General features: G+C 35.8%; 4 protein-coding genes across 4 annotated transcripts; all 4 read left to right on the plus strand.

The window, feature by feature from the left end:
- The first annotated feature begins 989 nt into the window (after positions 1–989).
- LOC142349418 (uncharacterized) lies at positions 990–1,550 on the plus strand. Its single transcript, XM_075401000.1, has one exon. The coding sequence runs from the start codon at positions 990–992 to the stop codon at positions 1,548–1,550; it is 561 nt and encodes a 186-aa protein (XP_075257115.1).
- Positions 1,551–1,695: 145 nt separating this feature from the next.
- LOC142349490 (uncharacterized) lies at positions 1,696–4,006 on the plus strand. The gene is made up of 2 exons (XM_075401123.1): positions 1,696–1,892; positions 1,981–4,006. Exons 1-2 carry the CDS (start codon positions 1,696–1,698, stop codon positions 4,004–4,006), a joined length of 2,223 nt encoding a protein of 740 aa, XP_075257238.1.
- Positions 4,007–4,156: 150 nt separating this feature from the next.
- LOC142349564 (uncharacterized) lies at positions 4,157–4,612 on the plus strand. The gene has a single exon (XM_075401246.1). It carries the CDS (start codon positions 4,157–4,159, stop codon positions 4,610–4,612), a length of 456 nt encoding a protein of 151 aa, XP_075257361.1.
- Positions 4,613–4,676: 64 nt separating this feature from the next.
- Positions 4,677–5,933, plus strand: LOC142349631 (uncharacterized). The gene has a single exon (XM_075401373.1). It carries the CDS (start codon positions 4,677–4,679, stop codon positions 5,931–5,933), a length of 1,257 nt encoding a protein of 418 aa, XP_075257488.1.
- Positions 5,934–18,685: the final 12,752 nt, after the last annotated feature.

Here is an 18,685-nt window from a genome sequence, read left to right on the forward strand (position 1 = left end):
AAAGAAGATTTGTGAAACAAATCTCACGAAAGTTATAACTGTTGAAAAGGAACAACAGTGGGCAAAGGGTAGCCCAGGCATATCGTGCCAAAGTAACTATAACTCAAGGGTCTTTTTTGAAACACCACCAACACTGGCGTCAGTGAAGCAAGCTGATTAGTTTGCTTCTCTGACGTCCGGCCGCAGCACCACCAACACTACACATTCAAAATTAACTGAAGGCGGAACACCGCACAGTTTTTTTCTGGTGACCCCGCTAACCTAGCTGGAACGCGCGACCTCAAGGCAGAGGCAAGGGCAAAGGCAAACACAAAGACCACGAATCATCCCCAAAGACCAAGACCCATCCCCCCACCGGACAGCAAAGACCCCCCAGCACAGTCAACATTTCAACAACACAATACACAAAGCAGAATACAAACCTCCTGACAGCAATGCCGAACAGAACCATGCAACCACCCGTTTTAAAAGCAAAAATCAGGGTGATGGGGGAGAAAATTGCGAAGAACCTGCAAACCATGAGCGAATTGATTGACAGTGGGAACATAAACGCAGCGAAGAATGTTCATGAAAAGACAGCGGAAACATTTTCGGAGTTCGAGGAAACCAGTTACGAGTTGATTTCACAGCTTGACGAAGATCAGCACGAGGAGTACATCGGAAAAATCACTGACACGTGGAACAACATCGACGACATGAAAATTAAAATTCAGAATCACCTTTCGCAAGAAAACACCACAACAAATTTCAACACACAAGACAACAACGAGACAACATTAACAGCCAACTCGACAGCGGATAACTAAGCAACCAACAACAACATCAACACTAGAGCAATTGGACAACAGCAAACATCCGTTAACAGAAGTTTACACAACGAACAACCAGAAACTAGCAATTCCGCTCAACGTGACAACCTCAACAGCTTTTGGTATGATAGATTAGCTTACTCAAGCAGCCTAAACGACCAGCAGAACAGAGTTACTGGAATGGGGGACACACAGCAAACATTCAATCAGCCAACAGAACAACCACAACAATTGTCAACAACGCTATTACAACCAATTCCATTCTATACGCCTTATGTGGAAGCTCTTCCAAAGATGGATCTTCAGAAGTTCAACGGTGACCCGAGCAAATGGGCAGATTGGTACAGACGTTTCAGTTTCATGATTGGAGACACTCAGCTCAGTGATGGACAGAAGATCGCCTATCTACAGGGACTTGTAATTGGAAAAGCCAAAACAGCAATTGAAGGATTTGCCTGCAACGGACACCTGTACAAAGATGCAATAAACGAGTTGAAACAGCGGTTTGGGAACCCAAACGTCATCATCAGCAACTTGTTGGAGAAACTCATCAACTACAGGCCACCAACGGCATCTCTTCCTTGGACAATTGTAAATTTTTCCACATTCATTAGCACCATTACAAGGACACTACAAGAACTCAACTTCGAAGCCGATCTCAACAACACGACAATCTTGAAGCATGCAACCGACAAACTACCTTACAGCGAAGAATTCAAATGGAATCAGTTTGTTTTATGACGAAGAATTCAGCAGCCGACACTTGCAGACTTCAACCAATGGATTAAAGAAATAGCAGAAGCACATGAACGTTCAACGCATCAAGGACGAAGCAGTACTAGTCTCAGCACAAACAGTGATACACATCAACGAAATTTCAACTTAAATGGAAACCGACAATTTCATCAACAACCAACTCATCCAAAAAGGGAACAACACCAACAACAACAACCAACACAGAACAAACAACTTTAGCAACAACAACAACAACAAGAACCAGTATAACCAGCGGAACACAAATGTTTCAAGCAACAAGAGGAAGCAGCAGCAACAACCAGCCTCTGCCTTGTGTCTTCAACGACGGTAATCATCAGTTATTCCATTGCCCAACGTTTAAAGCAAAGACAGCAGACGAAAGACTACAAACAGTTTATCAGTTGAACCTTTGCAGAAATTGTCTGGGAGCAAACCATCGAGCCAACAACTGTCCTTCAATCTCTAATTGCAGGGAGCAAGGATGCGGACAACGACACAACACTATGTTACACGGTGCCAACAGTAGATACGGTCGAACACTGACATCAGTTGTTCTACCAAACTCTCAATCGAACAACTCGAGAGGAAATGGTAACTCATTTGCAGTCATCAGCAACAAAGATACAACCACAACAAAGGACACGACAGCAGCAACTAAAACAACGAATCTTCTCTATGTCATGCCAGTTATTTTTTATAACAAGGAGAATAAAGTTCGCACATACGCCTTCATCGACCCAGGAAGCAGCTTGACAAGACTTCTTTCGAAGACAGCCGACGTACTACGCCTTCAGAAAGAAACCGGCAACAACTTGTCTTGGAGGGAGCCAACGGAACACACACAAAATCGTGTTACACAACGTCAACAGAAATTTCGAATTTGGAAGACGACGAACGCTACCACCTCAAACGTTGTCGAAAACGTCAATTTGCCAAAGCTGAGGGAGCACCCGGGAGACATTGCCAGAAAGTATGACCACCTTAGACATGTCAATATGCCAACTCTGGATAATCTCGAAGTCACAGTATTGATTGGACAGGACAACATTAACCTTATCTCACCAGTCAGAGTGGAACAAGGACCATCATCAGCACCAAGCGCAAGTCTTTTCAAACTTGGTTGGACTATTTCTGGACCTCATACAGTATTGGATGACAGCAAAACACAACATTCAATGCATCATACTGCTTTGTTTTGCAGCAATTGCCTTGAACAAGACAATGACCTCAACGAAGAAGTTTCTCATTGGTGGAAAGCAGAGACAATTCCATTGGAATCCAAAACCAAGTCTAATGATCCAGAAGTCTTGTTAGCCACCAAGATACTTAACACAACATGCGTGAGACAAGCAGATGGACGTTATGAAACGAGACTTCTCTGGAAAGACGACAGCAGTTTACCAGACAGCCGGTCGCAAGCCTTGACTCATTTGAATCATCTTGTCAACAGACTACAGAAGAAACCTGAACAGTACAAGAAATACAATGAGGGCATTCAAGCAGACCTGGAAAAAGGTTACATTGCAAAAGTACCTTTCCATAGACAGAAAGATACAGGATGGTACATACCACACTATGGTCTTGTCAGCCCAAACAAACCCGACAAGATACGAAGAATCTGCAATGCCAAAGCACCACAAAGCGGAACAAGCCTCAATGACAAACTCTTAGCTGGACCTGACCTCCCCGGGAATATGCTTGGAATTTTGCTACGATTCCGACAGGGAGCCATCGCCATCCAGGGAGACATCGAAGCGATGTTTATGCAAATCGGAGTACGACAACAGGACCGACGTTATCTACGACTCATGTGGAGACAACCCAACAGCTCACAATTAGAGGTGTACGAATACCAACGACACATCTTTGGAGCCAGGGACTCACCAGCTTGCGCAAATTTTGTTTTGCAGCAGACAGCCAAAGACGACATCGAAGATCACCCAAATTCTCTAGGGATCATTCAGCGGACATTCTATATGGATGACATGGTTGCATCTTTTAGCGACGCCATCACAGCTTTCACCACAGCCAGGGATGTCAAGGATACTCTGAAGAATGGTAAATTCAATCTGACAAAATGGTGCAGCAACAGCCGTGAGTTTTGTGAGCAGATGCAAGATGATCTATGCAAACCAGTGGAGGAGCTCTTCAGTAAAGGTTTTAATCAAAGAGTACTTGGAGTTTACTGGAGCTTAGACGAAGACAAAATAATGTTCAAAGCGAAAGACAGAAGGAACCTGGACAGGAAAACTTGGACCCAACGCAAGTTTCTCTCTTTGGTGTCAAGTTTCTACGTTCCTTTGGGAATCATATCGCCATTCCTCATCCGAGCAAGATTCTACTGCAAGAGCTGTGGAAACATGGACGCGAATGGGACAAAGCTATCGGTGGAGACAATGGAAAGGCCATCAAAGATTGGTTACAGGAAACGGAACAGATAGGTACGGTAGGGGTAAACAGGTTGGTAGGTGGTACAGCACTTGGGGACACAATGGAACTTCATGTATTCTGCGACGCATCATTGGAAGCAACTGCAGCAGTAGCATACATCAAGACAACCAGGAACCAAGAAAACCACAACTCGTTTTCTCATGGGAAAAACAAGAGTGGCACCCTTACGTCAAACAACAATTCCCAGACTAGAACTGCAAGCAGCAATTTACGCGGCAAGATTGAAGAAAACAATTGAGGATGAAATGGATCTCAAGTTTGACAAAATCTTTCTGTGGAGTGACAGCACGACCGTTCTCAGTTGGATAAAGAACTTCAAATTGAAACACAAGATGTACATCGGAAACCGAATTGCCGAAATAAGGGATCTCACAAACACCAATCAGTGGAACTACGTCAACACCAAGGACAACCCAGCAGATCAAGGAACGAGGGGACTAACAGCAACAGAAATGACAGAAAAATCTCTTTGGTTACAGGGACCACAGTTTCTTCTATCTTCTAGCGACAACTCGACAACAGAAGAACAACAACACGAAACTGTTTTCTTGAACAGCGCAGAACAGAAGTCAGCGAACACGACGACAGCCAATTGACAAAGACCTAATTGATGCCAACAGGTTTAGCCAGTGGTTGAAACTAAGAGCCGTCATCATCAAAATGAAAAACCTCCGAAATAAAACGAGAACACGGGACCAGCAGATCATAGATGCAGAGAACTTTCTTTTCCGTCTATCTCAGCAACAATCATTCGACGGGGACATAAATCGACTAGCACACAACAAGCCAATTCAAAAACGGAGTAGATTGATTCAGTTGACACCTTCAGTAGACCAAGATGGTATCCTTCGATCAAATAGCAGACTAGCCAACGCACCAGTTTCAACAGCAACAAAGAAGCCAATAATCTTAGACGATAGGAACAGGATTATTCGTCTTTTTCTGGAACTGCAACACAAAATCAATGGTCATGTTGGAGTTGAACAGCAAACACACATCACTCAGTTAAACTTGTGGGTTCTTCAATGCAAAACAGTAATGAAGAAGATCTCGAACAGATGCTACGAATGCAGACGACAGAGACAACTCAACAGCCAGCCTCAGATGTCAAATCTTCCGAGCTACCGATTCTCAGTCGAACCTGTAGCCTTCAAGGAAACCGGAGTAGACTTTTTTGGGCCATTCGAAATCTACAGCCAGATCAACACAGCCATGAAAGTATACTGTTACTTATTCACCTGTCTGACGATACGAGCTGTTCATATCGAAGTGACCAAGAACTTGCAAAAAGAATCATGCATAATGGCATTCCAACGATTCTTCAGCCCACGAGGACTACCGGAAAGAATTCACAGCGACAACGCTTTATATTTCACCAGTACAGCAAAGACCTTCGAAGAAAGCAGCTTCACAACTACAGAGATACAGAAATATGCGGAATCGAAAAAGATTGCATGGAAATTTATTCCACCAGGAGCACCACATTTTGGCGGAACATGGGAACGCCTCATTGGGATGAGCAACCGCCTGTTCTTCAATATCGCCGGATCTAGGAAACTCCAGGAAGACAGTTTCTCAACACTCATTTGCCAAGTGGAAGCTCTACTCAACAGCAGACCTCTAACATCAGTCAGCAGTGACATTCGCGATGTGGAAAGTCTGACACCAGGACATTTTTTGACAGGAATGACATCAGGACTGCCATCAGACACTACAATTAGCAGCAACGACAGAGGAGCAGGAAAACTATGGAACAATGTCAACAGTATCATGAACGAGTTTTGGACACGCCTTTTAAATGAATATCTCCCAACACTCAGACAACGTCGAAAATGGCATTCAATGTTTGACGGAATAGAAGTAGGGGACATGGATACTAGAGAACAACACACCCAGGGGTATTTGGCCGGTAGGTAAGGTACAGAAGGTAAATAAAGGTAAGGATAATGTGGTAAGGTCTTGCATGGTTAAAACATCAAAAGGGGATTTTACTAAACCAGCTATTAAACTTAGTTTGATCAGCGACAAATCAACATAAAGGTTATCAATAGTAAATGGAGAACAATAATTTGAGCACAATCTGAAGCAAATTTGATATCAGTTTTGGGATTAGAGTAAAGTGAAAGATGAAATGTTTAAAATTCAATTCAATGAGTTAGCAATTCAAGGGGACTTTTAGGTATCATTCAGGTACAATTAGGGATTTCAATAAGTAACTCACAGGATACTCAAATTAGCAAAATTTAGCGTACATTAGAAAATACTTTCAAAGAGAAAAATTTAGGTAGGTAGGTTTAACATGAAGACAAATTCTGGATAGACATTAGGTAGGTTTTGGACTTGAAATGCACAAATCATTAGCTTATAGCAAAACAGCAGAGAGTTAAACTGACAGTATAACAGTATTTTGGACTATTAGATGACACTAAACAGCTTAGGTAGGACCAGACATCAGTGGTAAAAAGTATTACAAAACATTTGGTATTCCGACAAAACTCTAATTAGGGAAAAACAGAAAAAAGGTAGGCAATAGGTACAAGGTAGTGGTAGATTTAGGCACGTAGGGAACACGGGGAGCATCAATTTGTCCACCAGCATCTTTCAACGAGCAAACAAGCAACAACAACATTTCCAGACATCGATCAGTTTTTTTGACATTCGCCAATCAGCCAATACAAAAGTTGATTCAGAACAAATAAATTGTAACAGTCAAACGCAATCAGCACAAAAGCAATTCAACTTACCCGCGTACAATTTTTTCTTATAACACTACAAGCAGCACGTTGACAACCAACACACAGCAACAATCTACAGACAACACCGACGGAAGACATCAGCAGAAATTTCACAACAACAAACACTTCAGCAAGAATTACTTCAGAAGAAGCAACAGCATTTTTTGAACAGCAGTCAACACATTCATCAACAGCAGACATTATCAAAGTCAGGACAGACATACTTGTAGATATGGACGAGTCCATAACTTCAAGACCAGCGTTTTATTGAGGACACAACTCAATACAACATTTCAACGTCATCATCAGCAGATGAAGTAAGAAATACAGTTCAGCTACACAAAAGACACAACAGAGCAAAAGAGAACACAACGAGACGACAAAGAGCAACTTAAAACAGACTTCAACAACAACAGATCGACCACAAACTTTCTGATTTTTGGTGCCCAAAAATGGGGGCCCAGTGTACCAGGAAAGGCACGTGTTAAAAAAACTGTAACTTTGAACACCAAGTCATAATGTTGATTATATAGATATAATTTAATGGTTAGGAAATGGATGACTTTTTCACGGTAGCAAAAGAAGATTTGTGAAGCAAATCTCAAGAAAGTTATAACTGTTGAAAAGGAACAACAGTGGGCAAAGGGTAGCCCAGGCATATCGTGCCAAAGTAACTATAACTCAAGGGTCTTTTTTGAAACACCACCAACACTGGCGTCAGTGAAGCAAGCTGATTAGTTTGCTTCTCTGACGTCCGGCCGCAGCACCACCAACACTACACATTCAAAATTAACTGAAGGCGGAACACCGCATAGAAACAAACAGAAGAAAGCTTCACCCTATCTTTACTTGATTTGTCGAAGCGTCGTTTTTGTCGATTTTTGTCGATTTCGTCGGTTTTCTGTGTAGGAAATGTAGATCATTGTTGTTTTTGTCAGTATTGCCGTTATTTGATGTAAGAAAGGTCGATTATCGTCGATTTTTGTCAGTATTACTTAGATCCAAATGTCAAATGAGTACAGGAAAACTAAGCGAGAGGTGGTACAGAGGAGCAAGGTGGCTAGTAATCTTGGGGTTGTAGGTTGGAATGATGACAAGGAATGTCCGCAATAAGAAACGCATTGAGAAACAATTTTGACTAAATAGTTCTTCCTCCCAGGAATACAAACAAAATATATTAATTTTTTGATCGTGTTGATTTTGTATTGAATCAGAACAATGGGGCTCGGTAATGTGCGTTTGCACTAAAATTTGCGTCCCCGCTCTTCCAAGTTTTCGGCATAAATGTCTACCAAATGAACAACCGACAGTATTTCAGTAATTTTCAAAAACAATGTATGAACAAAAAGATCACCTCCAAAGCAAATGACTCAGTGGAATAAAAAGGTTGCATTAGATTGACGAGATCAGCCATTATTAGGAAGGCAAGACAAGACGAACAACAAGATAAAAAACAACAAACATTAATTACATCAAAAACTTACGTCTTTTTTTTAAAAAAAAAATAAGGGGTCAAAAATACGTCAGAAAAACTGAAAATGAACAAATTAACCTGTAGTTCAAAAGCAAAGATATGGGACTACTCCATAATGAGGCTTGGTAACAATTAGACAAAAACGAACAAAAAAAATTAGAAAAAATTGGCTTAAATTTTTGAAAACAATTAATTTCAGAGTAATGAAAACCATTAGATAGCAATTGAAAACGTCCATTATGATTATGATCTTATAAAACTTTATAGGAATGCGTTAAGACGTGTAATTATTCTTCTTTTTTAATTAGTATCAAAATGAATAACAAATCAAGACAATAAACAAAAATTCAAGTAAAACTTACGAGAAAACGCTTCTGAAGACGCAAAGCCAAATTTTGCACCTCAAAAAAAGTTCAAGTGAGCCTTCGAACACCAATACTGTGGATGTGGTATGTGGCCTTTCATTAATGAGAATAGGTAACAAGTAGATAAAAAAGAGAAAAAAAGAGGCAAAATTCAGTAAGACTTTGTTATTTTCGAAGACAATTATTAAAAGTCATGAAAGTCATTAAATCGCAATTGAAAACATCCAACAAGCTAATGATCACATAAAATTCTGTAAGAGATTAATTAGACTGTCATTATTCAATTTTGTATGCATTTACAAAAAGAACAACAAATGGAAACAACAAACAAAAATTCAATTAAAAATTAATAGAAAACGCTTCGGAAGCTGTAAACCCATATTTGGCCCCTCAAAAAATGATCAATTGAGCCTTTCCCGAATCCCAAAAATGCAGTTATGCAACCTCTCATTTTGATAAAAGGTATCCGGTAGACAAAAACAGAGAAAAAAGAGGCAATAAAAAGTAAACATTTGTACTTTTCGAAAAGAATTATTATCAAAGTCATAAAAGCCAGTAGCCAAAAACTGAATTCATTAATTAGGTTCGTCTATTCTTAAAAAAGAAGAACCTGAGATCTGTAAATATTACCATACGAAATTTTCTTACGTCTACGAAAAGAACAACAAATATAGACAAAATAAAAAATTACTTTACCCTTTTTTGCGGAAAACCCGTGTTGTAGCCAGTAAATTTCTTACGATTTCTTCCAAAACATTAAATTTTGTACACTTGACGTTTCCTTGAAAACACTGATGTCACATGGGACTTGTAATTAACTACACTAAGTAACGCAAACAAAAGAGAAGATTTTAAATGCGAAATTAAAAATTTTTACAATTGTTTTTAAAGACATGAAGCCATCAGCTATCTACCGAAATCAGAACATTTGCTCATTTTTACCTCCATAGAAAAACAATTAAACCTGTAATTATCCAAAGATTTTCATACAACTAAGATGACAAATTTAAAACGACAGGTGGAGACAAATGTAAAATGTCAAAAAATTCTTCGAGAAAGGGGTGTCGAAGCCGTCAAAACCATACTCTATGCCTTCAAAGACTTTTCTATGTTCAATTGTGCCTCAAAAATTTCCAAAACTAGTTGTATCAAATCAAGACAAAAAACAATAACTTCACGCATAATACCGCAAAGTAGCTTGAATTCAAATTGAGTGGACAGAAGATGAAGAGGAAACACACTTTCTTTGCTCATACTAAGAAAGAAGTTGAACAAATTAGAAGAAAACTTGTGTCAAATTTCAAAAAGGCATTGTTTATTCAAAAAATAAACAGTTTTAAAAGTCAAAACAAGGGCTTTAAAAGTCAAAACAATAATAAAAGTCGCCACCACATAACTTTCCAATAAAGAACTTTCAAATAAAGATACAAAAAATTGGAACTGCTTCGGAAGCCAATTAAACATATCAACAATGAGTTTTGCTTTGTTATTGTTCCGTTCTTTATATAACATCAAAATATGTTTTTTCAAAAGACCGACTGATTTTATTCCAAATTGTTTTTCGATTTTGACAGTCCAAGAGTTGACCAAATTCAACTTTACTATTGCGGTTTGTCCATTAGGAACACTCAATTGTTTCGAATGAAATATATATTGGTAATTTGTCAGTTAAAAGATCAAAAATAGTTGCAACATTTTTGATAATCATAGAGTAAAGTTAGCAGAAATGGCAAAATTTTAATACCAGACTACTTTCACTGGCTCTTTTGCGAATTAAGAAGGATTGTGTTAGATGTTTTTGGTTGTGTACTTCCAGCAAATTTAATCAAAGTTGACTAAAATAGGTTACTGCGGGTTATTTTTGTTGAAAAATGCTGAATTCTGAAATTTTTAGCCTAAATTTTAGCCAAAGAAATTGAAGCTAAATAATCAACAAAACTTTTCTGACTCTTAAGTAAAATCAACAGTATTTTTTTTAAAAAAGTTTTACATATTTTACCAAAATTGACAAAATTTTAGGCAAAAATTCCGGAAAATGTGACGAAAAATTGGTCTAATATTCACAATTTGGTCTAATAATCATAAAATTTCAAACCACGATAACTCGCGTTAGAAAATAAAATTCGAAAAAACCTTTTTGTTTCAGATTCTATGCTGGACGGGCTTTTTAATTGTACCACTCACTACTCTCTACGATTAATATATCGACCGGTCAAAACTGTCTGAACAAAAAAACCATTTGAGTATATAGTTCCTGCCCTCTCAAGAGGGGTCGGAACAATGAATTAATAAACTGCGCTGCAATGAAAAATTTTGAAAACCATATGCATTCTTGAATTAGAAAATTAATGACTATAGAAAAATCTGGCGCAGGTAATTGGATTCGTACTTCCGTCTCTTCAGTTTTCGGATATAAATTATTTGTCAAATAGATTTTTCTATAGTTATTTGTTGGGTCAAATTTTTCGCATAACAATTAATTTAACATTATATGAAGATTTCTAGGTTCTTATTTCTTTGTTGACTAAAAAGAAGTATCCGAAATGTTGAATGTTTTGAAAATATTGGATATTGGAAGATATTGGACTTTGGCATGTTTCTCTGTGTCAAAATTTTAAAATAATGATGTATTAATGCCGAAAGCAACGTTTCACTGACGCATTATTTCAGATTAGTAAAAGCGCACTATATAAAATTTTCATTTCAAAATTAAAATTCTGTAAAAAAATGTAGCCCAAAAGTAAATGTTGACAACAGCTCTGCTAACAATTTTTCAACCAAAATGATTTGTTTAGACAACTTTTGGTTAAACTCTTTCATGAAATGGTTCAAAATTTTTCAAAAGTTTGGACTATAATTTGAGTCCATTTCAGAGACTTATTTCCTCGAGCTCTATAATCTATTTTTTTTGCAAAACTGAAAACTGCATTCCTATACGCAACTAGTATTGCGAGGGACTTTTATACATCTAATTATCTTTGAAGCCCTGTTTCATCTCTGGCAAATTGACACGTTTTTAACATTATGCAAATTACGTAAGCGATTGACGAGAAGCTAATGTGGACAACAATGGCACCGGGCGTGGTAAGTGAGAAAATACCACGAAATGTTACCAATGTTCAACTAAAAGCATCGTGGATAACAGTGATGGATGCTTCTGACTTCAAAGCAAATTTGGACTGTGAAAGAGTTATTCTCTCCTTTTGATAGTTTGCTTCAATTTATACGGAAACAAACAAATTGCGTTAACAACGAGCCACACAGAAACAAACAGAAGAAAGCGTCACCCTATCTTTACTTGATTTGTGGATATTTTCAAATTAATTCCAAGACCAACACAATGAAATCAGCATTGCCGAAAATTAGCCATTCAACAAAAAATCTTTTTAGTAATCCTTTTTACTTGAATCCGTAACCGTGCTGAGATAATGCGACAAAGTCGACGCACGAAGCGTCGTTTTTGTCAATTTTTGTCGATTTCGTCGGTTTTCTGTGTAGGAAAGGTAGATCATTGTTGTTTTTGTCGGTATTGCCGGTATTTGATGTAAAAAAGGCCGATTATCGTCGATTTTTGTCGGTATTGTCAGTATTACTTAGATCCAAATGTCAAAGGAGTACAGGAAAACTAAGGTGGCTAATAATCTTGGGGTTGTAGGTTGGAATACTAACAAGGAATGTCCGCAATAAGAAACGCAATGAAAAACAATTTTGACTAAATAGTTCTTCCTCCCAGGAAGACAAACCAAAATTTATTAATTTTTTGATTGTGTTGATTTTGTACGGAATCAAAACGACGAGGCTCGGTAATGTGCGTTTGCACATAAATTTGCGACCCCGCTCTTCCAAGTTTTTGGCATAAATGAATACCAAATAAACAACCGACTGTATTTCAGTAATTTTCAAAAACAATGTATGAACAAAGAGATCACCTCCAAAGCAAATGACTCAGTGGAGTAAAAAGGTTGCATTAGATTGACGAGATCAGCCATTATTAGGAAGGCAAGACAAGACGAACAAGATAAAAAAAAACAACAAACATTCATTACATCCAATACTTACGTCCGCTTTTTTTAAAAAAAATTAATTAAAAGGTCAAAAAAACGTCAGAAAAACAGAAAATAAACAAATTAACCTGTAGTTCACTAGAAAAGATATGGGACTACTCCATAATAAGGCTTGGTAACAATTGAAAAAAAACAAACAAAAAAATTAGAAAAATTGGCTTACATTTTTGAAAACAATTAAATTCAGAGTAATGAAAACCATTAGATAGCAATTGAAAACGTTATGATTATGATCTTATAAGCCTTTATAGGAATGCGTTAAGACGTGTAATTATTCATTTTTTTTATTAGTTACAAAATGAATAACAAATCAAGACAATAAACAAAAATTCAAGTAAAACGTACGATAAAACGCTTCCGAAGACGCAAAGCCAAAATTTGCACCTCAAAAAATGTTCAAGTGAGCCTTCGAACACCAATACTCTGGATTTTGTATGTGGCCTTTCATTAATGAGAATAGGTAACAGGTTGACAAAAAGAGAAAAAAAGAGGCAAAATTCAGTAAGACTTTGTTATTTTCGAAGACAATTATTAAAAGTCATGAAAGTCATTAAATCGCAATTGAAAACATCCAACAAGCTAATGATCACATAAAATTCTGTAAGAGATTAATTAGACTCTCATTATTCAATTTTGTATGCATTTACAAAAAGAACAACAAATAGAGACAACAAAAAAAATTCAATTAAAAATTGATAGCAAAAAACGCTTCGGAAGCTGCAAGCCCATATTTGGCGCCTCAAAATATGATCAATTGAGCCTTTCCCGAATCCCAAAAGTGCAGTATGCAATCTCTCATTTTGGTAAAAAGGTATCCGGTAAACAAAAACAGAGAAAAAAGTGGCAATAAGAAAGTAAAACTTTTGTACTTTTTTAAAAGAACTATTTTCAAAGTCATAAAAGCCAGTAGCGAAAAAATGAATTGATTAATTAGGTTCGTCTATTCTTACAAAAGAAGAACTTGAGATCTGTAATTTTTACGATACGAATTTGTCTTTCGTCTACGAAAAGAACAACAAATAAAGACAAAATAGAAAATTACTTTATTCTTTTTGCAAAAAAAACCGTGTTGTAGCCAGTAAATTCCTTACTAATTCTTTCAAAACATTAAATTTTGTACACTTACACCTTTCCTTGAATACACTGATGTCACATGGGACTTGTAATTAACTACACTGATTTCATTCCGAATTGTTTTTCGATTTTGACAGTCCAAGTGTTGACCAAATTCAACTTTATTATTGCTGTTTGTCCATTAGAACACTCAATTGTTTCGAATGAAATATATATTGGTAATTTGTCAGTTAAAAGATCAAAAATAGTTGCAACAATTTTGATAATCATAGAGTAAAGTTAGCAAAAAACGGCAAAATTTTAATACCAGACTACTTTCACTGAAAATGGAAGTCGAACTGGCTCTTTTTCGAATTAAGAAGGATTGTGTTAGATGTTTTTGGGTGTGTACTTCCAGGAAATTTAATCAAAGTGGACTAAAATAAGTTACTTCGGGATATTTTTGATGAAAAATGCTGAATTTTGAAATTTTTAGCCTAAATTTTAGCCAAAGAAATTGAATCAAAATAGTCAACAAAACTTTTATGACTCTCATGTAAAATCAACAGTATTATTTTAAAAAAGTTTTACATATTTTACCAAAAATTCCGGAAAAGGTTAAAAAAAATCGGTCTAATATTCACAATTCGGTCTAATTTTCATAAAATTTTAAACCACGATAACTCGCGTTAGAAAACAAAATTCGAAAAAACCTTTTGGTTTCATATTCTATGGTGGACGGGCTTTTTAATGATACCACTCACAACTCTCTACGATTAATATATCGACCGGTCAAAATTGTCTGAACAAAAAACCATTTGAGTATATAGTTCCTGCCCCCTCAAGAGGGGTCGGAACAATGAATTAATAAACTGCGCTGTAATGAAAAGTTTTGAAAACCATATGCCTTTTTGAATTAGAAAATTAATGACTATAGGAAAATCTGGCGCAGGTAATGGAGTTCGTAATTCCGTCTCTTCAGTTTTGGGATATAAATTATTTGTCAAATAGATTTTTCTATAGTTATTTGTTGGGTCAAATTTTTCGCATAACAAATAATTAAACTTTATATGAAGATTTCTAGTTTCTTATTTTCATTGTTGACTAAGAAGAAGTATCCGAAATGTTGAATGTTTTGAAAATATTGGATATTGGAAGATATTGGACTTTGGCATGTTTCTCTGTGTCAAAATTTTAAAATAATGATGCATTAATGCCGAAAGCACCGTTTCACTGACGCATTGTTTCAGATTAGTTAAAAGCGCACTATATAAAATTTTCATTTCAAAATCAAAATTCGGTAAAAAAAAAATGTAGCCCAAAAGTAAATATTGACAACAGCTCTGCTAACAATTTTTCAACCAGAATGATTTGTTTAAACAACTTGTGGTTAAATTCTTTCCAGAAATGGTCTAAAATTTATCATTTGGGTCTCTTGCGTAAAAAAAATTGATTGAGGTTATTCGTAGCTTCACAAACTCAATAAAAACAACTTTTAATTGAAATAATTGGTTTTCCTAATTGATTTCTCTGCTCTTGCTTAGAAATATGTAGCTGCCAGATTCTCGCAGATGCTATAGCTTCCTTATTCATTTAACTTTTTCCTAATGAAGCCCCAAAGAAATATTTTGCTGCATCTGTAAATGATCCTGCAAAAAATTCTGCAAGATCATTTTCGCAATCTCTGTCATAAACAACCTGCGAGTTTTGAGTTCAAATTTTTCCTCTTTTCTACGAATTGTTTTTCCTCCCATACAATTAGCCCATTTCTTTTCTTCAGCTCTTTTCTTGCACACTACTCAGCTTGTCTAGCTCCACGAAACCACCATGACGTTCAGATTAGCGTCCTTGGTTTTGAGATCTGTCCTCGATGGTGGAGCTGTTTTCTGTTGATAAAATTTTTTAAATTCAAAAAATTTTGTCTCATACCCTGTCTTTTCTTAAGATAATTTCAAAAAAATTTTGAGTCGAATTGGAGTTGTCAAGGTAAAATTGGACTGGTGGCTTTAATCATGCTAAGATGCGGAGAGAGCGTAAAGGAAAGTGTTTTTGAAGAATGAAAATTTTCGTTTTGAATTCAAATTAAATAACGATAATTGTGTTTGGGTATGTTTTGGTCTTGGACTTTTCAGTTTTGGCCTTTTCTAAAATTCTGTTTGCTGTCCACTCACTAGTCTCATTAAATGAAGACTTAATTGGCTCTGTAATAAGTATAATCTATTCTTTTTAGTGGTCTCAATTGACCCTGTTCATTTGTTTTTCATTTCATACCTAAAGCTAACGATTTTTAATTTTTTGAGATTTTTGTTTTTTGTCAGTTAATTTCTTTTCATTGTTTTCCCCGCTTAATCCCAATGACAACAAACTTATTGGCCGTATAATGAAGAACAAATTGAACTTATTCCATACTTCGTTCATTCTTTAATCAACGCTTTGTCACTATTTGATACCAATTGCTTTCAACCATAATAAGTAATTTTGTTGTGCTCTAATTGTTGTTCTTAATTTTTTGTTACCTAATCACGGTAACAGATTGACTTCCCGATAATTTTGTGACGTTTTTTAAGTCTATATCATGGTTCCATATTATAGCACATGGTTTTTATTAACACCATTCAATAATTTCAAGTAATTTCTGAATTTTCTTTGTGCTCTCTTAGTTTTTTGATGAGTTCAATGGATAAAATATTGAAAAATGAATGAGTCAAAAAAGACCAGAGCGTGATGAGACCTTTTGCTGAATTTTGAAGACTTTTGAAGAATAAAAAAATTTTCGGTTGATAAAATTTTTTAAGTTCAAAAAATTTTGTGTTAGTTCAAATTGATTCCTAACACGTAAAAATTTAGAAAAGGTTTCTTCAGTATTTATCCGTTTTTGAGATACTTTCAACTTTCTCCTGCTTATCTGACTGGTAAAAAGACCATTCTCTATATCAGTTTTATATTATCTGTATTTGTGAAACATTTTTTGGTTTTTTGCTGTCTTGATTGACAGTTAAAAAATATCATTTTATTAGCAATCAAAAATGGTTTTAACAACCGTAACTCCAAAAATAGAAGAAATATCTGGTACTCTATATTTCAAAAATACAAAGAGATATGAATCATCTTTTTCATAAACAAACAGGAAATAAGTTCCAATAAAGAAACAAAAAGCGAATAAAAAAAAACAAAGCAAAAATTAAAAAAGAGAAAAGATGAAAAAGAAAAGCGAAATTCGACTGTCTCTCTTCCTTTAGCATTTATTACATGGCGTTGTCCCTGTCAATTCTCAAAAAAGAAACAAAGAAAATGACAAAAAAACACTAAAGACACAATTTTTTGTCAACAAAAAATCAAGAAAACTAATTTGTGCATCTGGATGAACAGAAAGGAATTCTAGACTCAATAACTAATGGAAATTACAGAACGATTTGGTGAAGCCAAAAATTGCGAGAATATTTGAAGCCAAAAGTTACGAGAATACGAGAGTGGGGCATGTTCTAAGACGGCTAAAAACAAAATTCAAAAAACCAAAATGTTCAGAATAATTATTAGCGGGTCGAGGCCCTAAGAATGTCGTTTTAATTTCAAAAACTTTGGAAAAGACAGAAAATGTCAAAAAAAACAAAACATCGCAATGGAAATTTTTAGAAGCACATGTGAAGGACCGCTTCGGAAAGGGCAACCGTGATGAAAAAGCATTAGCTATCTCAGTAGACCTTTTTAACACCTACTACTTTCCCTCAACTTGAAAAAACCGGGACGAAGGATATTGAACGAAGTTCGAATTGGTGAACCCACTGGAAACATAATTCGATTTTTACCCAAACCAACTAAACACTGATAAAATATATCAACTAAAAGTCTAAATAAATTGTTCGAAATTTCAAAAAATTCAATGTTAGACAAAGAAAACGACAAAAAAGAGTAAGGCAAGCATAAAAAAATTTCATTGAAAAAAGTGCACATATAGCAACTCCTACACCTTTTGTGCGACAGAGAGTGCGATGAAAAATAACTTCTTTCAACAAATGACACAAAAGGCCAAGATGATAGAAAAAACAAGGTTCTTTGGATTGCCCGATCTTAAATCCATTTCCTATAGAGAGACATCAAAAATACTCACACAACAGAAAAACTAATTACAATTAAGAGAAGGAAATGTAAAAATGCAAAAATTTTTTTCATTAATTCCAAAAAAATATGCATACCGAACATTATAGTGAACCATTAATGTAAAAATTGCAATCAAGCAGATTTTTTTACCAAAAAACTATGCTGTCAAGTAGAAAAATCTAACGAATGCCTAAAATGTTTCAAATTTACAATATATAGATACAGTTTTCAGTAATTCAACGAACTGTTATATCATAACAAGACAATTCAAAATCATCTGGTCTCCGAAACCCCAAAAACGGTAAACTCCACATAAAACTTCATAATAAAGAAATAGAAAAAAGAGCTATAGAAAGAGTCTAAATGGAAAAACGGCAGGATTACCTCAAAATTGAATCTGAATTTGTCATATAAGACTAAAATTCAGAAGAGTCCGAAACGTACAATTAATACTACAAAAGTTAGAGAAAATCAATATTTACTTATCAACATCTCCCGCTTTATTTCAAAAAAGTGTAACCAAAATATAATCATTCTCTTTTTCCTTATTTCTTCGAATTGGTTCAGCTAAACAGTTTTCAAACTTTATTCAATCCCTGAAGTGAACTTCCGTTTCTTTGCCTGCTCATTTATCAAAACATAGCTGGAAGAATTCCGAAAACAGCTCGAAGTCGTATCCCCCGAAAGAACTGACTTTTCAAATAGCAAAAAATCGTTTTTCAGAATTCATCAATGCAGAGAAAACACCATTCTCAGCTCAAGCAACAAAAAAGTTCGGCGAAAGATTTAAGACGAAAAGTTTGGGAAATTTAATTTTTTTTCGTATATTTCAAGTACACATAAAAACCAAAAACGCTGTTTCATGCAAAGCAGACTGATA

This window comes from Convolutriloba macropyga, chromosome 1, assembly GCF_964194025.1.
Source record: "Convolutriloba macropyga chromosome 1, txConMacr16.3, whole genome shotgun sequence".
Taxonomy (NCBI): Eukaryota; Metazoa; Xenacoelomorpha; order Acoela; family Convolutidae; genus Convolutriloba; species Convolutriloba macropyga.